The sequence below is a fragment of the Leptosomus discolor genome, chromosome 19, assembly GCF_034619465.1.
Source record: "Leptosomus discolor isolate bLepDis1 chromosome 19, bLepDis1.hap2, whole genome shotgun sequence".
In the NCBI taxonomy this organism is placed as follows: domain Eukaryota; kingdom Metazoa; phylum Chordata; class Aves; order Leptosomiformes; family Leptosomidae; genus Leptosomus; species Leptosomus discolor.
The window spans coordinates 9,093,749-9,120,022 of NC_141409.1; the positions used below are offsets into that span (position 1 = coordinate 9,093,749).

The 26,274-nt window shown below is 44.7% G+C and overlaps 1 protein-coding gene across 1 annotated transcript in view; it reads right to left on the reverse strand.

Moving 5' to 3' along the window:
* The window catches only part of RAPGEF1 (Rap guanine nucleotide exchange factor 1), an 85,149-nt gene extending 62,261 nt beyond the window's left edge, over positions 1 to 22,888 (reverse strand). The window contains exon 1 of the mRNA XM_086475582.1: positions 22,864 to 22,888. Coding sequence (XP_086331708.1) covers positions 22,864 to 22,888 — 25 coding nt within the window. The remainder of the gene's footprint in view (positions 1 to 22,863) is intronic.
* Between the last annotated feature and the right edge of the window lie 3,386 nt (positions 22,889 to 26,274).

Sequence of the window (26,274 nt, forward strand, 5' to 3'; positions counted from 1 at the left end):
CAAACACCTGCAGCTCTCCCCAAACTCAGCAAATCCTGACTTTAAAACAAGAAAAAAAAATATCTTTAAAACGATACAGAAGAATGAACTTCTGCAGAAGTAAACCCTAGCAGATCTGTACAAGCATCAGGAGAAACATAAAGAGAATCTGAAGGAATCCATGCCTTCCGTAACACAACTCAGCATACTGAAGACTTGAGGCTTCAGTACATGGGAACAGTCACTAGAATTTTAGTTGTTAATTTAATGCTGAAGAAAAAGCAGCTATTCCCCAGCTACTCTGGAATATAATGCAGTGACAAGTTTGGAAACCCACTTAACAAGGGAATAGCCAAGCTGATTTCTTCAGAGCTTTATTCTTTGCTGGAATGCAACGTTATTTCTTGTATCACCCTAGCCATCTGTATTTGAACAGCTGCTGTTATCTTTAATGGAAATTGCCAAAAGTGGGCCCTACTGAGAATCAGTTTCTATTTTTAATGAGCTTTACTGATACAGGAAGCTGGCCTGCATTTCAAGAAACACCTTCAACACTAACATACAACAACTGGGTGATAGCTAAAGGGAACTAAGCCGAGACTGTATTTCACTAAAACCAAAGCTGAACCTTATCTCAGCATCTCTTTACAATCCTGCTGAAAGAATTCTTTTATAACTGACTAAACCAGCTACTTGAATGAGGTTTTTACTAATAGCCCATTCCCTTATCACCTGCATCCCATGCAGAGCACGGCATCAGGTTGCCAAAGTGAGATCTTGCCCAAGAGCCATACCTGCCAGGGAGGCACTGGGGGCCACATGAACGCATTCAAAGACCACAATCCACTCCACAAAAAGAAGCACGTTTTAAAAGCCAGCGCCCAGATTCTGTGGCAGAGACACCTTAGGATTCTATAACTAAGAAATGATTTTGTACAGTATTTATATTTAATTTCATTCTGACAGAGCAGCGAAATCACAACTGCCAAAGCTATTTAAGTCTCTGCAACACAGTATGTGATTGTGTGGCGATCCCGCCATCCAGCCCTGAAAGGTGAATCAATACTAATTTCAGCTTGTGGTACATTGAGCAATACTCTGGGAGCTTAGGAGGTCCGTTTGGAAAACAGCAGCGAGTTTGTAACAAGAAACTTCAGCTCCCCGAGGCCTTGAGACAAGCGGTGCTGGGTCTGGCAGCCCCGGGAGGGCTGCGGGTCGGGTCAGGCTACGCTCCATCATGTCCAGAGAGCACTGCCTCTTCGGTCAGGCTAAGCCTGGTGCTTTGTCAAAGCTTCAGTGTGATTAACTTTATGCTCTTTCACTGTGAAAAACATTCAATAACCTACTGATCTCTGCAGCGGATTTAGTATGTCATAGCAGTTGGGTTCAGAAAGACAGAAAGAGATGTTTATAAAAATACCTTTGGTGTCATTATTAGAAGGGTCAACACCCCCCAGACCTTCTGTCCTCAATATTATCAACTGGTAATGCACAACCACCCTGCCCAAGCTTCATCCCAGTCGGATTTTGAGAGTCTTCGGCTGGGTCCAGCCAACGAGCCAAAAAAATGACGCTGCAGTAAAGCAACAAGAAGTGCTGTAAACCATCTTCCAACTAATAAACAACCACCGATGATTTTGGAAACACATAATTGACACTGTACATACGAGCCATGTTTATTAATATTATTTTGCAGTATAAGAAGCATCTAGCATTAAGCTTTGTGGCAGTCTAGTTAAAAACCATAGCTTTGTAATTGCTATCTCATATCACATAAGCTAACAAACAAACAAACACACAAATTTATGCCTAAGATTATGTGCCTGAGACTATAATAACAAAAAAAAAAAAGGAGAGGGCAGACTGGTAGCCCCATAGACCTTTATTTTCTCTACTCTTATCTGAAAACTTGGGGGGGGGGAGGGGACACAGGATGGGACAGAGGGAAAAAAAAAAAAAAAAGAAGGAAGATGAGATAGGGTGCTGCTTGGCAGAAATATCCGTGTGTTGTGGGAGGGGGTTGAGAGGAGTTGAACACTGCAGCCATTGACTGCAAGACCTCAGCAAACATCTGCTCCCCACCAGGAGCACTCTCCCACACCGCCCGGCAGGACTTCACAAGGAGATTTCCAATCTGAGCTTGGACTTCATTTACTTTAGCATGTGTTTGGGGGAAAGTGCCCTTTCCTTTCTACCCTGTTTACAAATCTACACAACAAAATCAATTTCTCTCCCTCCCCAAACAAACAAATAAATTTTGCCTTTTTTCTCCTCTGTGTACTCATGAACTCTACTCTGAAGCTCAGCAAACAAACTCTGAGCTACATCTACTTCTAAACCGCTGATTTCCCTGGAAGAATGACAGATGGAAGATCTCTCTCTTGCTTCATTTTTGGCAACTCTGCAGTCAGGAAAGTCTGAATACACTAAATGTGCCATCCTTCTTCATTAACCTGAAAACCAGCTCTCTATCTGTCGCAGAGTGCAAAACTGGAAGACGTCTCAAACAAAGCTTGGGGAAGGCATTTGATTTGGGAAAACCTGCTTCACTAAAACGGGTTGAGCGTCCCGAGTTCCTCTGCAGAAGGCTCCTACAGTCTATACGACTTTAAACAATACCATTTCCATGTCGATCCTGATATTGCACACAAGTCATAGGTACAAAACACCCATAACAGCTTCATTGCTGCTATTTCATAAAAAAAACCCACCTATATATAGTAGCCAAAATGTTAAATTATGAAACTGAACCCACTCGTGGAAAGTTTGAAAGATGCCCTTCACAGAAGATATTTTCAACAGGGATTCAAATCACTTATAAAAGAGAATTAAAAATATATCTAGAAAATACCTCAGTACTTCAAGCACAGTCAAGTTAATTTGCCATTTGTTGGCAGCGAACAGAGCAGGTGAAGAGCTGAGCTGGTTTTCTGGCAGCTGTACGAATCTATACTTTTAGGGAGACTGCCTGGAACTATAATACGTCAGTATTTATCACAGTAAAACGTACCGACATTCAAAGCCACAAGAATCTTATAGCTCAGACTTATAAGGGCTTTTCCATCCAGGAAACTTAATTAAAATCAAGGTGAAGGCTGGAAACTCACACACATTATTCCCAAATAACTCCCTACACAGTTTTCTTTTGGAATAAGATTGTCCACTTGCAAAGTGGATTAAGCTAATTGGATTCCAAACTGGTGATAAAAGGCAATATTTAGGGATAATTTTCATATATATGAGAAGTTGTTTCTCAAAAAGATACAAGTCTAGCTTTGTCAAACAGAAGTAGATGACAAACCTTCAAGGAGGAGATTTTTCTTGTAGTCACTCTACCTACAATCCAACAGCCTGTTCTCAAAATTGTTTGCGTATATTTTTTTCCCCCACTTGATAGGAATGATTTTATTTTGTCATTTTTATTTATTTAAAGGACACCCCTGTGGTTCTATAAGGAATCAGGAAAGCAGAGGAACGAAACCTGTTCCTCCAACAACACAAACCCATCATTTTCCATTGTAAAGCAGAAATTCCTGTTTCTGTGCTCTCCTGTTAAGAATCGGGCCTGCATTTGCAAAACAACCCAACAAAGAAGTGCCAGCTCCACTGAAATACTTTGTCATTCATGAATCTAGTGGAAGGGAAGTCAACTGTAGGCCTAGCAGCAAAGCTCTAGGCTTAGATTTAGACAATAGTCTAAACAAAGCCTAACCTAGCACCAAACAGGCATCTACTTTTTACATAGGAATTTGCAGAATGTTTCGTTTGCCCCTTTAGTGTCAAAACTGCCATCTCTGTGCCTCTGAAATGACTGTGTGATGATTTTTCTTTTTACATAGCCAGAAATTCATGGCACAAATGGATATAAGAGGTGGGGATTCAGAGCAAGTGACACTTGCCATCAGTCATGTGAAAAGCTAATGCAGATAGGTACAAAACCACGTCAATATTGGTGAAGGACCTACCTGGATGATGGCAGCTCAATTCCTGATGTCACCACGAGCAGCACTGAAGGACAAAACGGACTAACCATGATCCTGAAGCCACATAACAATTGGCTTGAAATGCACTGCCAGTCAACAGGCAGCAGATAGTAAACAGTGTGGCAAAGCTGTCCAAGTACTCATCAGGCTACTGCGAAAGAAATGACCAGTATTCACAGGAAACGACCCAGTATAACCAATCTCACCATCCCTCACAAGCTCTCCAGATGTAACAGCAGGAATGTTTACAGTCACTTTCAACATTTCAAAGCAAGAAACCACTCCCTCATATTCTGAATTGCCTCCCACAGCAAGACAGACAAGGATTCGGAGCCTCCATAAATTCTTACTAGTGGAGAAATCATCCCATTAATTTTCTAACGTTGAGTCTACTAGGCTTATTTTATAAAATTACTAGCCAAACCAGAGTCCCCTAATGAGTTGATCTATCTGGAAATAATATTTTGATTGGAGGAAAAAAAGAAACACTATTTTCATATGTAATACCCATAAATCACTTTATTACCAGACTACAGCTTGGGGACTCAGGGCCAATCTAGTGATAGGATTTCTCTTCTATTTGCACCATGTCAGCATCTGCTCTTTTCATGTGAAAACAAAAGCTGCCCAAGGACATTATAGCACTTTCACACCCTGAACCACCCATATCCCAAAGAGCCTGCCTAGTTCAGTTAGTTATAAGCACACTACATTTTGCATTTCCTACCATTTTAGTATTGAAAGTGTTTAGGAGTCTATAATAATAATAATACTGACTGGTAGAGCAGCTCTTGTTCAACTCCAAACAAATACAGAACACTTCGTTATTTGAAAAGCTAAAGTCAAATGCTCCAAGGCTTCTTTCAGAAAGTGATCATGCAGCAAAACGATGAGCATACACGGCGAACACCAGTAAACACAGGCAAAAGTACGTCCTCCTCTCCCTAAACGTGTTCCTACTGTTCAGTTATACTGTGGTAGACACGGTTTGTTGAAGGATTTTCACACGCCTAAGGAGCCAAGTCTGTCGGTGACTTTTTTTTTTTTAAAAAAAAACCCAAACATTTTACTCCTATATATACACAGTGCTTTTAAAGAGAAGCTCTGATTGTGCTGAATTACTGTATCAAGAAACAATCATCTCCAAGGTAAAAGGTAACAGCCAAGCACGAGAAAAATGACAGCAGGAAGAAGAGAAATTATATTCCAGATATGAGAGCAAACGACACTGCTTTCAAAGCATGCTAGGGGCTATACAGAGCCCACTTATTGCAGATAAGAATTCAGATTGAATTTTGGAGGTCTAATCTGAAATACAGAGAGTCATAATATTCCTGAGGGTAAACAGCTCCAGAGAGCATCAGTGTTCCAGGAGGAGGCTTCTACCAAATTACCATCACTCTTACTTGAATTCGCATCTTCTGGTTGTGCATTAACACAACACTCTTGTATTATCTTAACCTCAGTCTATCATTTTACCTCCACAGAAGCACAGGCCACAAAGGGAATTCCAGAGTTCAAGCCCATTCTCTTGCTGGATCATAAAAATCACAGCCTAACCGTATCCCACAAAAGGTCACCCACTGGGACCTGATGCAAAACAAGTAAAACGAAAACAAGGAAACCAAACAAGGAAACAAAGCGAACAAGGAAAATCCTTAAACAAAAGAAAGTAAGTCTTTGGAACCACCAGTCCATCCACTTAAGTGCTGTTAATTCATAATGATCTTGATTCTTACAGCTAGTTCTAAATTTTCAATCAAGCATGTGTCAATTTATTTAAAAAATACGACCCACATTTGAATTTCTGAATCAGAGCACAGATGTACACAACGCTTTGCATGTTAAATATGTGGCTTTATAGTGGCTTAAATTTCACACGTGCCCATCTTTTCAATGGCAAATCTGTTCTGACATTGCTTATTGTTACAGGATCTAAAAAATACGGAGACACAGAGAGCGCCTAACATGCACGTTTTGAGAGCAAACAGGCTATCTACAGAGAAGCTCAACAGACAAGAGAAGGAAAAAAGAGGCCGATCAGTCATCAGTCAGACTCTTTTTAATCAGGCTGAAACGCTTTGCTGCGGAGAGGGGGGTTCAATCTCTCCAATCCACATTCCCATCCCTCATGCTGCTTTCTTAATTAGCAGCAAGTGGACAACAGCTGTCAATAGCCTGGAGGTCAGAAAGTTATCAGCAAAAAGGGGGGTGTTACAGGGAGAGACGTGGGGGCGGCCACAGAACCGGTCTGTTCAATGCATGAGTGGTCAATACACGCAAGAGATCCGGCCGCGGCCGAAACGGCATACTGACACAGGGCCTCGGACACTGACACGGAGAGGATGCTCTTCCTGTTGGCTTCAGTCTGGTTGTTTTAACATATGACTAATTGCAATTCAATTTTTTTTAATTAGTTTTCCCGTAACAGGAAAATTTAAACTGAGAATAGAAGGAAATGGGAAGGCCATCCTAATGTCTTGATGGAAATACATGGGGGTCAATTCAAAGGCACGGCGTCGTAGTCTTCAAGACTGTTCTGGAGGTTTTAAGCATAAAAGCTGAAGCACAGGAGAGAGGGGGCAGAAAAGATGTTTTACTTAAACAGCAGAGAGAAACTTTAGCAGAAGATACAAACTTAATCACAGACAACTAGGAGCCATACCCTTAAATAGCATGAAAGAAAAAAACTCTACTCAGTCATTATTATTCACATACTAAATCCTACAAGCCCAAGCTATTAGCCCACATCAGCTTATTACAGAACATATTAGACTAATGTGGATCAAAAATAAATTTCTGTCCTAAGGCGGTGACACCCTCTGGTCAAGCCATGTGCTTATCTGACAACCCAACTCCCTGACTCTCCGGATGATCAAGAAGTAAAATAATTGTTTCCCTGGTGGATGTACTGATCACTATCATTTGTGGCAACGGGGGAACTCAACGCAACTGTAAGCAATAAAATGTATTATTAAAATTTCCCACTGCCCATTTACTAATGAAAAATTGCCAACACCCTATCTTCAACTTCTTAAAAAAAAAAGACAGGCTTCTTTCAAATTTGGCTTAACCTACTCATAAAGCACAGATTTGGAGCACTTTTCTGAGGCCTGTCTGGCAGGCTGCAGTTCTGACGGTTCTAAATATATACCAGCTTTCTGATCTTGAACCTCCACAAGGGAAGCTGGGCTGAAGATGGAAGCATTTTCCCAAGCTGCCAGTAGACTAGCAACACATCTAAAAACCCTCATCAAATTAAGTGCTTAATTACAACTCAGACTTTGAGACTCTGGAAATTAGGATAATCTTCTGGGAAGTTTATTAGTCTCCCACAAAAGAAATTGCGACGTACAAGCCAAAAAAAGCACAAAGCTTGGAGAGCTTTAGCCCATCAAATCACACCTTGTACTAGATTCCTCACCCAAATTCCTGGAGAATGTGAGGCGAGATTTGCAACTTAATTTCAGATTCTGTGAAACTCCATGAAAGATTAGGATCAATACAACCAGGAGACTAAACCATGAACAGTAGTCTCATGTAAAAAGCTGAGAAATGTTTGTTGAGAGGAGTTGATGGAAGGCCAGCTGTGCATGGACCTTCTCACACCAGGCTTGGTGAATGTACTAGAGGCAGGGCCACAAAGGGCACTACTTGGAGAAGGTTTCAACATGGCCATTCGCACAGGCACATAAATTTTGCCAGCAAATCGTGGCTGCAGCCTTGCTGGCTTGCTCCATTCCTCTAGGTGGCATGCTCCATGCACACAATATTACCTGCATCTTCCCACAAATGGAGAGATGCCGCCACTACACAGCACTATATCTTCCACTCTACTATCTAATGAGGTATAGAATGCCTTAAAAACATGAACAAACAACCCACTCACAGCATATACAGCTCCACCAATAAACTGGGAAGTCCACAGAAGCTTACAGAGAAGTAGGCATCATCTGACCAAAGTAAAAGTTAAATCATACCAGTACATGAAACAAGGGCAGAAGTGGTACTCACTATTCACACCTCACTGCAGACAGCACTTTCCATCACCACCCATCGTCAAGTCAAAAGTGCAGAATAAATGCTTGCACAACACTAAAAAATGCAAAGCTCTAAATGCTAAGCATTACACATTTTTCCTTTTTGATTCATGAGATTATTGCATCAAGGGAAATTGAGTCTTGTTCCCAAAATAAACCAGAACATCTCACATTTCCCACTGCTACCACCCTCATGAGCTGTGGCCTGAGAACCATATTCAGCAGCAAGAGCAGCTCTACTGCTTGGGCAAGATGTGTATGTGTGTTCCTTTGCTGTGACATACATATCACTATTTGCTGGCACATCCCTACACATCTCCAGGACAACCCTGCTGAATCAAAACCTTGTGACACAGGCTCTTTGACAGGATGCACTACAAGCAATGTGCCCGTATGCGTCAAAAAAAGTTGTAAATTAAGAGAAACAAAGGGCAGTGGGAGGTGACAAAGAAGAAATCATATCCTGGTAGTAAAGACAATAAGGAACAACACAAAACGAAAAGCAATTCAAACACAGAGCTCAAATGCAGAACGAAGTAAGTAACTGAAGTTGGGTTGGGAGTATCTCAGAAGCTGAGCTTGGAAACTATTACGTTGGGTTCACTTGTATAATACATCAGCTATAGGTGACCGGGTTTTCCCCTTCAGCAGCTTATCTCTGCATACTCAGCTTCCAGACAGGTTCCCATTTGGAGCACAGTACTTCTTGCCTACTCTTTCTTTTTTTTTTTTTTTTGTGAGCCAAAGGTCAGCAGCTCTGCTACAGCCACCCTGTAGCCAGGAAGAGCCCACCAGAGCCCAGCACCTCCTCTGCTGCTCACAGCTGGCACTGATCAGAGGGGTTTGGACCAAAATAATGATTTCTTTTTCCAGAAAATGTCAACTACAGATATTCACTGAAATGTCCATTAATTCAAAACAAACTTTTTTGGGCAAAAGCTATAGAAATCTATGTATCAGTCTTGACAAAAGTCACCTCTGTGACTAAAAACAGAGACAGACTGTAACAAAAACACCCCAACGTACTGATTAGGAAACTCAGGACAGGGAGGTGACTGCATTTCAAGTGTGCACCCTAATACGGGCCTTGGTAGAAACCCAGTCTAAGTTACACTGGTGCTGCAATGCTAGGAAACGTTAAAAGCCATGGAGCTAGTTGAGATGCCTACATACAGAGACAGAATCTGCCACATCAACTCAACACAGGATAAATCAAATAAATTTGTACCCTGCAGCAAGAGTCTGGGGAGTGTCCAGACAAGCCTTTACAAATATTAACCAGCCTGCAGTTAAATACTTCTCTGTAAACTATCCTACAGACTTTGATACCGTAAGAACCAGAAACTTTTTCCAATATAAAATTCTGAGCAAATGAAAATATGAAAGCAGTTCTTGACAGAGCTTAACCACACGTTGGTGCTGATCATTTAAGCTTGTGTTGCTTCCTACTGATTTTAAGGCTTTCACAAGATTTTTCATATGGCTTACTCATAATGAACAGCTGCTCTGGCAACTGCTGGAGTCAGCATGTACTTCCTGCCTTGAAAAAAAGTCATCAATACATCTCCTTACAGAAAATCATACTCTCTTTAAAACAATTCATGATAGGGTTTAGATATCAACTGGCTACATGCCACCGACACTCCCTTAAACAATGGTTACACCCTCTATACAGCTAAAAATGAAATATCTGAAAGGGAAGACGTTTTATACAAGTTCCCAGGGTAAAACGCATCTGAGAAGCACTGGTCTGGGAGTGACATTGTTCTACTAAAAGAATAAATATCTGAGTCCAAATCACATTTCCTTCACCACCTTCCCAGACTCGCACGAGAAGAAAATCCATCTGAGCTTTCCTTTTACGCTTCCGGTGCTTTCTAACAGAACAAAATCCCAGCATTTTATAAAACTGTTAAATAAATTAAAAGCACTGCAGATTATGATTTACCCTTCTGCAACATCGCTTGTAGCACCAGCGAGACCGTTTGCCAGCTAAGGAGAGGTCTGAAGCTCTTTCAATGTTGACTTTACGCTGAATACAAACGTTGAGTGATCTGCCTGTACAGTGGGTCCTCAACCACAGAGGTCTCCAACGCTGCTTACAATGCTGCCACAGTGAGACAGGGTGTCAAGACAAACATAATTGTATTAATTGCATCTGTTGATTAACCAGCCCAAGAACAGCCTTCTTTCAATCAGGGCTTTGTAAGACAGTACTGAAATGTTACTGTAAGTGTTGAGATGGATGAGTCAACAGATAAAATACAAAAGCATTTGTAAGGAGACTCTCGCTGGAGTAGTTTGATAAGCTGCACAGCTACACATAATGATGGTCTTTATCGACATCGCTTGCTCATATAGTCCTTGACTTGGTTTTACGTTTCAGTCTTGTTTTTCGCAGGCTTTCCAGTCAAAGCTAGGCAAACACACATGTACTGGTACCTTTGCAAAGCTGAAAGACGGGTAAAGATGCATAACCAACATGGAAAGTTTAAAAAGCTGTATTAGATATTAATCCTTCTCACTCGGGGAGTTTACAATGGCTCTCCTCAGTACTTTGGAAGCTTTCCTTGACCTTGGGGAGTGAAAGACCTTTCAAACCACGAGGTAAGCATATCACTGGGGGCTCTGGGGTCAGACCAACGCAGAAAGCACTGGCTGCACACCCAGCAAGCCTCTCCTTCCATTCTCACTCAGCTGAAATGATCTCTGCAATGCCACGTAAGGTCAGTAGATTCAGGTTACCGAAAGAATGACATTTTAAACCTGTCATCTCCCTCATCCAAAACCATCTGCAATTCATCTTTTAAGTCTGGGATTATTCATTCTGAGGCAATTGCCTACTAATCAGTTTTTATCTCCAAACTAGGTCCTCATGCTTGCAGATAGTCCAGAGCTCAGCCTGGCAGAGGTTTTGCTTCCCTCTGCTCTCACCAGAGGGATAACACAGAATAGTCTCCCACAGGACAGGCTTGAAAATACATTTGATGGCAACTCCATGACAAAGGGCAGGTCTATGCTAAGGCAACTGGCACCAATTCACCAGCCAATGCTCCAGGTAGCCAAGGTACAGGGGCACAAAGCAAGGCTTCAAGTTATGAATTGCCTTTCCTGGGCTGAGCCTTAGTTCTTTACCTCTTCCTGCACAGGGAACTGCTGTGTGTGCTTTTGCCCTGCCATGATTTTTTTGAAGTAGGATAAGAACTAAGCAAAACCAGAATGCACAAGAGGAAAAGAAAGGACTCCAGTATTTCCCCCAAAATACACATGCATGGAAAGAGGTCAGCGCTGACTTTGGGCTCTTAAGCACACTTGCTCACTAGCCTGGCTGCTATTCTGTTCACTATTTATCACAGTCAAATGTGAAACTCAAGAGAAGCACATGGTCAAGTGAGTCATTACCCTGGGTTCTGCAAGTCCTTCTCTCCTACTTATTATAGCTCATCCTTTTGCTACAGCCCTGCCCTGTTCCAGCAAAGCATTTTATATCGACTGCTCATTTGCTGTGAAAGCTGTTCGCCCCTTCACTCACCCATACTACGGACCAGCATGAAATTCACTTACATCTCCATCTCCCAGAACAGATATCTCTGTTCTGCAGGGGCTTCAAAATAAGACATGCACTTCGATGGCAATTATCATGCAAAAACCCACAAAAATCCAGGCAGGTAAGTTGCCTCCTGCATTTCACCCAGAAGCCAAGGCAATTGCTGCAAAACTTGCAGTTTGCATCGGTAAACACAGCAACGTAATAGTTTCACTTTATCTAATTTTCAATTTTGAGGACTATGTGAAAACAAAACCACACAAAACTCAACTGGATTTCTCCTGACAAGCAAATTGTTGAACTGGCCCAAAATCACATTTTACCCACTGCAAAAGAGAAATTCTGGAGATTCTTCAGCTGTACAAGTGAGAATATTTTGGGAAAGAGAAATGGTTTTAATTCACTGTAGTTCGCTTAATAAAATCTAAATATCATGGCTTAAAATAACCCTGACAGACAAAGCAGGCCAGACCTTCCTATCCAATACAGTTTAACCATGTACTGCATCAAAACTATTCTCTACCCTCTCCTTGGGTAAAATAGCAGGGATGGAGAAAAAGAAAACACTTACGCAGAAAAGCAGAAACCTCTCTACCCAGATCCATTTGTTTCACTCTGCAAGTATTGACAGATGAGTAATGAAAACTCTGCTGCAGACACAGGCTCTTCTTCAAGGCAGCATCAGTTAATAAACCACAACCACAGCCGCAAAAATATTAAGGAATTTAACTAAGTGACTCCTTCAAGGGCATGGGATTGCAGGAGGAACCAGTTTTTGTGCTTTGTATCATCCCAAAGGTTAAGATCATAGTGTGCAGCATTAACACAAACCAGTGTTACTCTTCTGAATACAGGAGCTTTGAATAACAACTTTGTTAAATGCAGAATACCAAGTACTAATACTTCTAGCATGATTTTTTCTCCATTATGATAATATTTGAAACTTAGTATACTTATGTTGCCAAAGCTTTTAGATGTGAAGTACCTCATCTGAGAACTATTAAACGACAAAAACAAATGAAAAGAATAGTAATAATAAAACCCACAGCCTGTTAGCTCTCCCCACAGGACAAGCCACAGCACTGGTAACATCGCCGAGAATGGTGTTTTGCAAGAGTTACTGACTTTGGATGCCAGACTCCGATCAGGACCTCAGTCAGCAGCCATGTCAACAGCACATGCATGCTGGGAATGATTTCAGAAGCAGTTATGTTTTCACTCGATGGGGGATTTTTTTTTTTTTTTTGATATAGCCAGTGGAGTTCCAACACACTGGATGACCAATAGCTGAAACTTAAGATGCAATTATTTATACCAGCCCTAGAGCTTGAGAAGTATCAAAACAATGCAATGAGCCATCAACAACCTTCGAACGTAATTTTTGTTGTTACTAACACTCTTACACACCTTGTTGCCAGAGACTCTCAGGATTTATAGATAAACTCATCTGCCCAGCTGCCAGAAATAATCCCTCAGATGTTTCCTTAGTGTTCCCTTCTCTATCACATTAACTTCAGCCAGAAGAAAAAGTGTAAAATATACATTCAGGTGGTAAAGCTGAACACAGATAATTGTGGTCAACTGCCAGGTAAGCATTTTTTCCTTACGGAGATATCAAAAAGCCACAAAAATCCCGACAACCCCAGGCAGCGACATGGGTTACACCAATGTCCAGTCCGAACGATGGTTTTGATCCCTTGGACCTTGGCGCTCCCCCGGCTGCCAGCCAAATGGAAGCTCAGAGAAGTTCTCCTGTATCACTTGCGGTATACCCGATGTCTCCGGGGAGCCCTGAAGTATTACAGTGAAATGTACACCTCAGATTTGAGGTCTAATGAACAAGGCTGTAATTCAGGATAAAACCTAAGAGTAAGAGCTGCCAATGCATATTTAAAGAATTTATACTCTTCTTCCAACACAAGAAATCTAGCTTCCTCGCATCTCCCACGGCAGCCCTCTGAACAAGGAGAACCTTGTGTGTTAGTGATGCTGAAACGACCTGGGTACCCGTTGACAGAGGATGGCCAAACGGAGTATGGGACAGCTACGTTTTCCCTTTAGCCATAATGATGGCACTATTTGTGGTCACTTTGTTTTACTCTGTCTTCTTCAGAAAACATCCAGAAATTTAAATAAATTCCTAATATCGATTCCTCTGCAAAGTTTGACTGAAATTGGCCAATAGGCCCAACAGTTCTAACAGAGGATGGGTAAGTCATCACTATTTCCTTATGAAAAGATGCTACAGATTAAGTAAGAGAGGTAAGGAGATAAGAAGCAAGCTTACTGCTGAGCAGATGCACCAAGTTATGCATCAAGACTCAGTGGTTTCTCTTTAAGGGGATACTGTACACCTGCATATCACAAAATGGGCCATATTTGTGATAGCCAGCTCATTGTAAACAGTGTACTTTAAACACCTTTCTTTATATTCATTAGAACATTTAAACAGGGTGGTTCTACAACTTTCCGAAGTGTCTCTCCTGTAAACTACCACAGGCCAGTCTGACAGAGCAGGAGACAGGAGTGCCACCGTTTCCAGTGACAAAGAGCAAACAGCTATTCACAGAGCAAACAGAAAAACCAAGCCGAAAACAGAGAAACTCCCCACCTCAGTTTCTGTCAGTTATGATCTCCCAGGTATTGCTCATAAAGATACAAGATTTTTTTTTTTTTTTTTTTTAAAAAAAAAAGATCTGAAAAGACTTTCAGATGCATAATGTTTTTCGGTACTGCAAATTTCTCCCATACAGCAGCCCTGGAGAAGCAATTCCAAGCAGTACAAGAGTAAGCTCAACCCCTGCACCACTCTTACCATGTACCATGCTCCAGATTTTTATCTGGCATTGGACTTAACATATGATTTCATGCGACCTTTGCAAGGGTATTTATACAGACAAACCATCTCCTGCACAAATCAATGCTCTACATTTTCTCAAAGACCCTGTAAATTCATAGATGACCTCTAACTAAACCTGTTGGTAGACCTCCCTAACGCCTCAAACATATTATTCTTGTATATAATTCAGTTTAAAGCTTCTTCAAATTAGAAAAGCAGAAAACATAAACTTAAAAAAGTTAAGATGGAAAACATTTCTCCAAACAGGATATTTGATTTCTTTGTATACAAAAGTTGCAGCACACATCGCTCCCAACAATGAAATGCAAGGTTGCATTGTTAAGCAAAAAGTGGACGGGAACCATCCGCACTTTATCTCCCCATACTCAAACTGACAAATTTAAATTAATAATATAGTTAGAGCAGAAAATAGAAGGATAATATATCAGCCAAGGAAAACTGTGTTTTAAACTGTCCTGCTAACTGAAGACCATCATGGGATGGATTCACTGAGCACTGCTATCTCACATTGGTTGGACTAAAACATTGATTTCCCTGGGTGCCCTTTATTACATGATGTCTGGTTCGAAAAGGAAACTTTCTAAATATGGAATTAACTCCTGAGGCTATTTTACCACCTCTTGGGCACTATGGACAGGACAGATTGGTACACTGAGAAGCACAATAAAAACATCAAAAGCTAGGGGATAAAACAATGCATGCTATACACTGTGATCACGCTCCTTTTGCTCCCATTTTAATTATTAAAGACTACCTGCAAACTACAGCTTAACAGATACAGAACTACATACTCAGTCTCTTGGTAAAATTAATCAACCAACCAAGTTGCAGCATCTGCTTACTCCAACTTTACCAGCTACGGGTAACTGTTCTTTGCTTTTAACCTCTACTGATTTTTTTTTTTATTTCCAGAAGCCTAAAAAGAACATTCACATCTATTTTCTTTCAAAACCCAAGATTTTTGTAAATGTGAGGGATGAAATTAAAGATCTTGTTTAGAATATAAATGGGACTGGTTCAGTGAGTATGTTAAGTAGGCAACAAAGGGCATCCCCAGATGCAGCCTTCAGAGAGAAAGAATGAGAGCATGAGAGTGCAAGCAAGCTTTAACCTTTCTCCCTCGGCAGAATAATGAATTAGTGTTTCCTTACAGGCACTGATGGCCACATCACGACGTTAACTGGAATCACAAAATGCACAGTATTTTCACGACACCAGAAAAGCTCTATACAAAGCAGCAGAGCCTGTCACCCAGGTAAAGCAAGATAATGCGAAACATGAATTTGCTTAACTCCAAGAGCCTCAGCCCCATGATTAGGAAACCTCTTCTTCAGGTGCCACCCATGTTCCATCTATCCTCTTACTGGTATAGAAGGGGAACCAAAAAAATGAAAGAAACGTGAAACTAAAATGCTAGCCAAGGCTTAGAATCTCCATCCAGCTCTTGTCAGTTCTCAGGTCTTTTAGACTACTCTCCTAACACGATAAAACAGCAAGCAAGTGTAGGAGAACTGATTCTCCCAAATACTGTCCCTGTCGTGTCCCCCACAACACTAAGTATGCAAACGCTCTGATACAGACCATCTCTTTCTTACACTTGCTTCTGTTCACTTCTTCCTTGCTCTCGACATGAAAACATCTCACAAACGCCAGGGGTGGTGAGCTGTGGTAGCAACTAAAGCAGCAAACAGATTTAACATCAAGAGGCTGTTTCAAAGCTGAAGAGTTTTAACTGAAACATGCAATGCAAAGAAAAGGAGACCAATAATCTGATCCATCACCCTTCTCAGGCTGCTTCACTGAGTATGTGAGGACATCATTGCTCTCTCACACAGACCAAACTGTTTGCTCTATCAGTATCAATGTCACGCACCACAAGAAGAGATCGGAAATGTATTTTTAAGAGTGGATGCTATGGGTCAGGTAATACAGCTGTCAATTTGTCAGGCTGCAGCAACGTGAATAGCAGAACTGCAGAACATTCCTTTGGCAGCACGTCCCAACCTGCAGGATTCCTGCAGCTTTTCTGGATTGCTGAAATTCATCTTCTGTCTCTTTGCCTTGGAACAGACTCCTCTGAACGCTGCCGGGAGCCTCCTCCTTCCCCGCTTTCCCTTTTTGTCATCCAGTGATGTCTCTTCCTATCTGCTCTACTTGCACGCAACTTCACCCATCATCCCCTCCTCTTCCAACCTCTGTGGGCTGTGCATCCTCTCACTCCTTTTCCGGTCTTTCCAACCATTCCATCAACAGCTCCCCTTGTGATGGCCCTTTTTCCTTCTCTGGCCACCTTTTTATACACCTTGGAGCTCTGGGGCTGCAAATTCAAACTTGCAAAGGTGAATAAATCTACTTTTCTGCCAACCAGCTCTCACTTCTCTGATCTCTACTAAAGCACTGATCAGGAACAACAAGATTTTCTCTACTACCATCCCCTCATCCCATTATGTTCTCCACTATTTCTCAACCATACACCATGAAAGCCAGGCTTTGGTTATTTAGACAAAGCTGACAAATAACAAAGCTGATATTCTTCAATAGCTACATGATTTTAATACTCCTTCCATACTGCTTTCATGACAATGGTTGAATACTACAGTTTGCTAAGGTGAATAAAGACAGAAGTAACACCAAAGCAGAGTTTCCCAAATAGTCAGGCACTTAAGAGTACATTAAATTTTCAGTTGCTTTCAGAGAGAAGAGCCTACTCTATCACAAATTTGGGAAGCTGAAGGCTCCATCTTCATGCACAGGTTTTTCTCCGGATAATGTCAAGTCTCCACAGGAAGAATACAGATCGGAAGGATCCATTTCACTGCTAAGCAACAGTACACAGAGGTCAATAGCTTTGCAAACTGGCCAAAGACCCCAAAACTCCAGATCTCTTCATTTCAGCGGAAAAACGTTTGGGACGTTCCAAGGACGATTTGCCTTGGAAAATTGAATGAGCGACATCCTCTGCATGTATCCAAACTATGCAAAATGATGGGAGTGGCGAGGAGCAGGAGAGAGGAAGAAGGGTATTAAATCACCTTACCTGTAGCTCTGACATGTAATTTGTTGTTTTTAATATATTACACAGTTTCTGGAGTTTTATCTGGCACAAAGACAGGAGATGCTCTCTATCATCTTACCTTTGCTGGGGTACAAGGATCTTCCAAATCTGATGCTATGGTAACAAACAATTCCAGCTACCACCTCGCAGTAGCCCACCTGAGAACTACCTAGACATCTGTAACACGCATAATGATTGAGTGCTTGAATTAAATCTGATTAGCTGTCAAAAGCCTCTGCCAAGGAAAGGCATAACATCTCTCTTGTTTCTTTAGGATAAACTCTAGAAAGTTAACACTTCATGTTCCTCCACTTGCAGTTAAGATGCTGTAAGCTTCTGAATTGCATGTTCTCCTTTCAAAGGATTTGTAAGTCAAGAGCAAAGCTCATTTTGCCAATCCTACCCACAGGGTTTCAACTTCAGAATAAGTAAGGCACTAATGTATATTTTTTTAAAAAGACCCACACCTTTGCATCAGAGTCTATCTGCACTTACAGACAGAGTTATTAGAAAACCAGCTGAGGTACCAACCACAATTCAAAACCTCCAAAAAGATGAACAAAACCCGAGGGAAACCTGAAAAAGCAGTTATGGATTGATTCCCTTCCCTAGAAACAAATACCCAGGTTTCTTCCACTCGTGCAACACACTGCACAAGTAAAGCCATGCTGACAGCCTACACATCCCTTACAAATAGGAAATGTTCTCTGCAAGTGAAGCAACAGACCGAGATGAGGGACATTTGTGTTATGAACTTGACTGACAGTGAACTTCCACCCATCCCTCTGCTTGCCAGGAGGTTAGCAAGAGCCAGTAAGAGTTACCACCACATAAAAATCACACCAATTGATATATTTAGTCATTGCGGTTCAAGGAAAACGGCTGCTTGCACTGAAAATAAATTTAGCAATTGTTTCCAGTTTCTGCTTTTTCACTGACTAAGGCACAACCCAGCTGCTTCACATTCCAGTAGACTTCAGCTGTCTTTTTTCTCCACTCCTTGTCCACTTCCTTCTTACAACTGCTACGACCATCTCAATCTTGCAGCAGTTATCCCGCAAGCAACATTTCTGAACGCTCCAGCCTTGAAGCTATGCAACAGAGCACCTGTCAAGCCTGTGATGACTTTTACAAAAAATGCAAAATTCTGCTCTTTGTGCCATTTTGTAGGAATCCCTAAGTAATGATCATCTTGTACCTGTTTTTTGCCTCTACACAAAACTAGACTGAATTGTTGATGCTTTTTAAACAAGTTACAATAAAACACACGTGTGATGTCACTGTCTGAGCAGCGTATAGTAGGAAATGTGGTAGGTACTAAAAGACCAAGTAAGGAAGAATTGGACCTGAATTGCCTTTAGGGTTATAAAGTGAGTCTTTAGAGAGTTTCGTTTTCAGATTCCAGGACAAGACGTTTCACAGGGAATTTTCACTTTGCCTGAAAACCACCAGTAGGGCAGCACTTACACTGGTCAGCTGCAAAACTTCTAAGTTGAAAGCCCTCACTTGCACTGAAGAACACGGTACAGTGGTGAATGCACAACTGAACTGAGAAAGAGTTCTGCCTAGTGACTCACCTAAGCATAACTTGGACAAAGAGAATGATCCAAGAGATGATGACAGTTCAAAATATACACTCCCCCAAAATAAAATCCCTGGGAAACTTCACATTAATGCAAAAAGAGTCACAGATGAACAATTCAGAATCGTGTAAATTGGCGTCGAGGACTCTGGACAAACATTAAGTTCCTGTAAAGATGGGAATAATCTGGCCTCCTGAATTGTTTCTTCTATTTTGCCATTTTCCTTAAGAATAGAGTTCTTCTGCGATTCCCCCCAGATGTTTATACCACCAATACTAAAGGATGAGACTTCAGAGGTAAATTTGCTTATCAGGCAAACACTTATGAGTAAAAGGGGAGGACAACAGCATTTTCAGTCTGCCGGGAACAAATACATCCAGTTGAGTCCTGAGCAGAACAGAGATAACTGACTGCACTCCGGGTAGCTAACGCTTGAAACAGCTATCGCAAACAAGCTTCAGCAGACAGCTATTGAAAAAGCTTACATGGGATATGTAAACCCTGCAAGAAATTACGAGATTAAGATTGAAATCATCAAGCAGAACAAACCTTCAAAGTATGGCACCCGTATGTTCTTTGCTTTTAATAAAGGGCATTCTTGAATGGACCTGCTTCACGGAAGAGCTTTTGTTTCAGACCTGATGGTGTCTAGCTGCTCCCTTATTCTCCCTGAATTGATGCAGTATAGTCCAACTCCCTGGAGCATGTAATCCATCAGGTAAATAAATACAGGAATTCATGTATTGCCATGGTAACAGGAAACCCAACGAGAATCTGTGACCTTCTCCACTTTTTCTTGGCATCCCTATTTTGGATTTTAGATTGAAACTATAAGACTACCCAGGGTGCCAGCAGATATTTTTGGAAAGGGAAGATGAAAAGTCACAGTTCTAGAACACAGAAAAACCAACGTCGGATGCCACTTTCTCTTCAAGTCAAGGAGGGTTCTGCTTTGAAAAAAGTATTTGGAAGTCTCCTGGCTAGAGCCTAACAAAACAGGGGGTCCAGTACTAGTGAAAACAAAATATACCGTCTTATTCTACATGACCAGATGGCTCCCCTTCGCTCCAAAGCAGCACTCTGAATTGCTCTACAGTGACCCTTCTGTTGATTAAACAGCAGTACTGAGAGGCTCCAGAGGGAGCCTTGTCTGCTCTTCCTTGGTGGACAAGACGGTAGCTGTTATCCCTAATCATTTATTATTGTTTTTTATTAAATGCCAACAAGGTGTTTCATTTAAGGACCCAGTGAGCAGATGTATGCAAGGTCTCTAGGGATCTAACCCTATAAGGTAACACTTTTTCGCCCAGCAGCCTGACTAGCTGGACATGAGAGGCAAACCAAAGCCCAAGCCTGCTCTGAAGTTTGTCAAGATGGCTTGTTATCAGGCAACAGACTATTTTATTTACAACATAATGGGGTTTGCATGTATTTCCGTTCCCATAAGAAAAACACAAATTCAAATGTACACAAATACGCAGACCTTAGACCTCACAGCATTTGTTTCAGGGCTCCGTATCCTTTGTTCTGCTACTGTATACATTTTGACAAATATTATCCCAGAATTACTGCGGTATTACAGACAGTGTTTATTCCGTGACGCTATTAACCAAACTGTTTGTGTCAATCAGAAGTTCAAACACTCAGAAACAGTGATCAAGACTGTGCTGCACTAAACAGCTGGCTTCCAGCCCTCCTTCCCTCCCCTTCCCCGTCTCTTCTCCTCCAGTTTATATTTGGACTGACTTTTTTTTTTTTTTTTTAAATACCCTTCTTAAAGAAATGAAAATACAAGCAGTTAAAAGAGGACAGTTTCCCAGATTTACAGTTTCTCTTGTTCAGCAAATCATCGCTACGACACACACACCCACTAGAAAGAACGCCTCCGCATCGAGGCTTCACCCATTGCACCTTCAAATCTGTACATTTACAGCACTGACCTGGGGACGGCTCCTGCATGATGTCTTGAGTTCTTCAATGGGAGTTCAGTGTGTTGCAAGGTCAGGTCTCTAGGTTGCGCAGCGTATGATTTTTGTACGGTATTTTTGGCCTTTCTGTTCTACTGTTTATGGAACCGCACTGCGTTTGTGTGTGTCTACAGAGTCATCTTCCCGTGTTTGAACTCTTCACGCTGCTTCGCTGGTGTGGAGTTATATTTACTATTCTCACAGGGTTATTTACTGCACGCGAATAAACAAAACGTGATCACTTATTTATACATCTGTAATGACTGTCTACAGCGCTATCAGCATTTACTAAAATCCCAAGCCAAATTCACCTCTAGCATAAACAAGTGGCAATTATTTTAGAGCTGGCCCCGGGTCTATATACGCTGCTAACACCTTCCTTACTCCGTCACCCGCTTCCCCAACGAACAGTTGCAGCGATATGCCAGTAAGCATTGAAAAGACATAGCCAGAATCCCAAAGCAAAGCGTTACATTGCCATACTATGTAAGGGATCGTGCATCAGATTAACCTATGATATTTCTGGAATAACATTTGTCCCATGATGTGATGCACACTTGTTAGACAGCAACTCAGCGCTAAGAGCTGGAAACGTGCCTACGGACTGCACTTAAAAGCCGGCTGCCAGGCAGCCAGTCTGCTTATCCCTGGAGGCCGCTCCAGAACCCGTATCACAGGAGAACGCATTCATCTACAGTGCAGTGCAGAAGCCAGAACAAACCAGGAACGAATGATCAAAACCAGAAAGCACTGCTACCAACTTTACTCCTTTGAAAGAGGAATCTTTCCTAAATTGGTGGCTGCTGCCCTGGAAAGCCTAAACGCTGTACTCACACATCCCGACTCAGACTGCTACCCTGCGCTCCCCAGCAGGAAACTGCCTAGTTATTCCTTACAACAGAAAATACAAAACAGCATTGATTTTTTTCTCTGCTAATTAAATGCAACATAATTAAATGAAATAACTTCACTGCTTGATTTGCAAAACACTAATTGAATCTTTAAACATACTACTCCCACTACACAGAAAAACAGGGGCATTCAACCATCTAAAGTGACAACTGAGATCCAGACACGACTCCAGAAGCACAGAGAGACAATACGATCCGTGCTTGAGCGTTTCCTTGTGAGAGCAGAAGAGATCTCAGCAGCCTCCCTCGGCTCTGGCTCTAGGCGAGCACCCCAGGCAGAGGGGAGAGCTTTGCAAGAGACAGGAAAAAATTAGCAAGTTCCCTCCGACATTTACCCACGGACTCATCTTTTCTGATCTTGCACAAACACCAGAAGAGGAAAGTTGGAGAAGTTGCAATTAATCATTGCGTGTAGGCCCCAAAGCGTTGCAGCGCCCCGGCTTTGCTGATGCTTTGCTACACGGAAAGGACGGCAGGGGTGCAGGAAAATATATTAAAAAAAAAGCAAAACACGGGGGGGGGGGGGGGGGGGGGGGAAAGGGAAGGAAAAAAGGAAAAAGCGGAGGAGAGGACAAAAAGCCCGACCCAGACGGCGCCCGAGCAGTCCAGGACCAGCCGCTGGCAGCGCGGCGGCGGGGGCACCGGGCAGAGCATCCCCCCCGCCGCTCCCCGGGCCCAGCCCCGGCCCCGGCCCAGGCCCCACGCCGCCCTGACAGCAGCCTCCCGCCGGCCCGGGGCGCCGAAACCCGCCGGGCGCGGGAGGAGCCGGGGGGGGAGCCCCTTCCCGCCTCCCCCAGCCCCGCCGGGCCGCGCCAGGCCCGCGGCCGGCAGCTCCGGCGGGCCGCGGCGGCGGCGAGGCGGTGCTGAGGGGAGGGCGGCGAACGCGGCCACCCCGGCGGGCTCCCCACCGGGCCTCCCGCGGCGTCCGGCCCGCTCACCTGCTTTCTCGATCTTGCCGGACATGTCGGAGCCGGGCTCGGCGCTCAGGCCCAGCCTCGCAGGTAACCGGCTGAGCGGCCGCGGAGCGGGGCTGGCTGGCTGGCCAGCCGCCGCCGCCTCCCTCCCGCCTGCTGCCGGTTGGGCCGGCCGCGATCCGGGAGAGGCGCTGCGGCGGCGGCCTGTGGCGCTCGGCGGCGGCGGCGGCGGCGCAGGCAGCGCCCGCCCCCCGCCCGCTCCGCCGGGCCGCGAGGGGAAGAGGCGGCCCGGGGGCTCCCGCCGCACACGCACACGCGCCGCCCCGGGACGCAGCGCCGCCTGCCGGCCGCGCCGGGGAACCGCCGCCACGGGCCGCCGGGCGGGGCGGGCAGGGCCGCGGGCAGCGTCCCCGCGTATCGCCGGGCGGGCCCGGGGGCTCAGCGTCGGCGCCGCCTCAGGGGGTCCCGTCAGGGACCGGCGGCGCTTCAGGGGCGGCGGGGACGGGCGGCGCCCCCGGGAGCGCTGAGAGGGGACGGGCAGGGCCGCGGCGAGGGCGGGCGGCGTCCCCTGGGAAACCCCCGCCTGTGGCCGCGGGGCTGTCAGCGCGGCGGGGCAAGGAGCGGGAGGCGGGCGGCTGGTGGGGCCGCGGAGCACCACAGGGCGGCTGTGGGCCCTGCTCCTCTCCCCGGGCCTCCACCGAGGGGGTGGGGGAAACCCGAAGGACAGAGGTTTTCCCCCAAACGTCCGTCCTCTGGACGCGGGTTTGGGACGAGCAGGGTCCTGTGCTGCCCGGGGCACGTCCCGCGGGCGCTCCCGGCCCTGCAGAACACTGGTCAGGCCTCCCGGGCGCGCTGCGTTTTTCCGAATTTGCTGCTACGGCAGAGCCTTTCCCCTGGAGGAGTCAGCAGCCAAATTCCATTTAACCGAAGGGGAGCGAGGGTGGGATTTGTTCCCCGACGTGTTTTTTTTTTTAACCCCGCCGGGAGAGCTGTGCTGGTGCCGCAGAGCATCCTCACAGCACCCTATAAACACCCCAAACCCACGGCAGCCCCGGCTGATGGGGATCCCGCGGTGCCCCGCATCGCTGCTGGGAGCCCTGGAGCTCCAGATCCCGGCCGCCTTCCACCCCCGGCTCTGGGCTTGCCACCCCGCCCTGGGTTTCCCTCCGAGCCCGGGACGGCGACCTGCTCCCTGGGGAGAAGCGGGTTCCCTCTAGCGGGAAGCGACAGCGGAGCTGGTGAGGGTGGCCCCAGGCAGCAGTGAAAGGATTACCGTCCTATTTGAAAATGAACTCATTTCTACGGCTTAATGAGGGACAAATGTCACAGCAGTGCCTTGACTTGCAGGTAGCGCCCTGTGCTACGAGCCTACGAGCCAATAAATCTCTGAAGCCCGGTGAGCCGCCAGAGGCTGTTTACTTCCCCCTGTATCAAATAAATCATTCACGAGGCTGCTATTTTTGTAAGCTTCACACACAACTTTTAAAGTGACTTTATCACGTTGTTCAAACGTCTCACACACCTGGGGCTGGGCACAAGCTATAGGAGGAATAAGAGGGAAAGTACGCATTTTTCTCTCATTATTTTTTTTTTTTCCAAGGGGCTTGTGGAGAGTTCCAGCATGCATTTGCTTAATAAACCTAAACAAAAAAGATTTGGAGACAGATTCTTCTCTTACTCGCACAAGTGTAAAGGTGTCTGTCTCGTAGCCACGCTGAGCCGTGCTGACTCACTCGTATTAGCAGGCGACAGTAACTAGGAGCCGGAGCGGGTGATGCTAATGCGAGCAGACCCGACTGTGAGTACGCGCAGGAAGCAGACAGATGAAGTAAGAAGCTGCTACTCTTACACCCTCCCTTTTCAGACTGAGACAAGGAAGAAGGAGCGTGTGTGCAATAATGTGCGATACGAACAGAACAGCTACTAAACTGGAAGGTCTTTTCCTAGTTTTGGATATAAAAAGCCCCATTCTGCCCGTGATGCGTCGCCTTCGGGGGATGCTGGAGTTTCTCTTGTGCTTTCTGCATTAAGACATAACTCACAGTGCCAGGAAAACCTGATGATTCTCAATATCCCATTGAATCTGCTGTGGAAAAATGCCCCAGAGCTGATTGCATCCGTGTGTGTGTGTTGTCCTGGACAGAGCCGGGGCCAGGAGGGCGGCGGGAGAGCTGTGAAGAGAGACGTGACTTTCCATGCTGATACAGAGCAGCGTGAGATCCTGTGGGGATGGTTCTCGCTGCAAGCTGGGGAGAGAGGAGAGGGGATGACGGTGGCTGGTTACCTTCCAGAGGGAGCGATTCTGAAGCACCCTGCAAAGAGCCAACTTTTCAGGTGCCGATGCTGAAGAGGAGAAGAGTACGTTGGGTCCTGCTACCAATGCGGATACCTGCTCTGCTCCCAGACGACAGTGCAGGGCTAAAGTTCACCTAGCAGCAGGAGGCATGCAAAGCCGGGGAGGGGCAATAACTGAAGCCTCCTTTCCTACATGCTTCTTTCCTGGGAGAAACTACCTGGCAGCAAACCTGCCAGCAACAGCGGACGGTCAGTCTCCCGATTGAGCCTGCTTCAGCCTCGCCAGCAGCCAGGGAAAGCCAGCAGACATAAACTGCAGCCCCACAGGGTCATTTCCTGCAATGAGTCACTGAACTTTACGACTGACCCACGGAACGGGGGAAATTGTGCAAGAAATGCCAACAAAATTGTTGAGATGTGCAATTAGAAAAGAGCTCTCCTGCCCTCTAGTGCCATTCCTCTCTCCCGGGCGGCTTCCTGCCACCCCAGCCTTTGCTCTCCTGCTCTCCTCCGGCTTGTGGGACCAGGGCTGCGGCGATGTAATGCCTGTCCCTGCAGAAATGTCAGGAGACAGAGGCTGTTCACCCCCAAACACAGCTGTCCAAGTGGGTTTCAGTAGCAGGGAATAACTGGGATTACATAGGGAAATGCAATTTAGCCAACTACCTTCGCACACGATGGCTTCTGGACCAGCACTGGCCTTGCTAACGTTGCTGGTCAGTGTGGCTGCAATTCGGTTAAAAGACACAACCAGCTCCCTGTAAAGACCTTATTCAATATGCACGAGGATTCCCAAGTGACAGATACACCACAGTGACCCGATGTGCCCCTGCCACCACACGTGCTCAGCCCTGAGGGTGGAAAGCTTTGCAACCGGGAAGAGGTGAAAAAAAATGTAGTGGAAACAACTAAAGCAAAAAGGCAAGATTCTCACCTCCTGTTAAGGGATGCAACTCCTCTGAGGTCTTCAGTGGTGGAAAAAATAGTAGGGAGATGCCAGTATATGGGGGAGGAGAGGAATTGTTCAGGGAAGGAGAAAACAGCATGATCGCGGGGGACAGGCTCTGGGTGAGAGACTCAGAGGAGCGATGCAGCAGGGGACAGAGCTGGTAGCTGAAGTAGGCAAGGACAGGGTTTTCT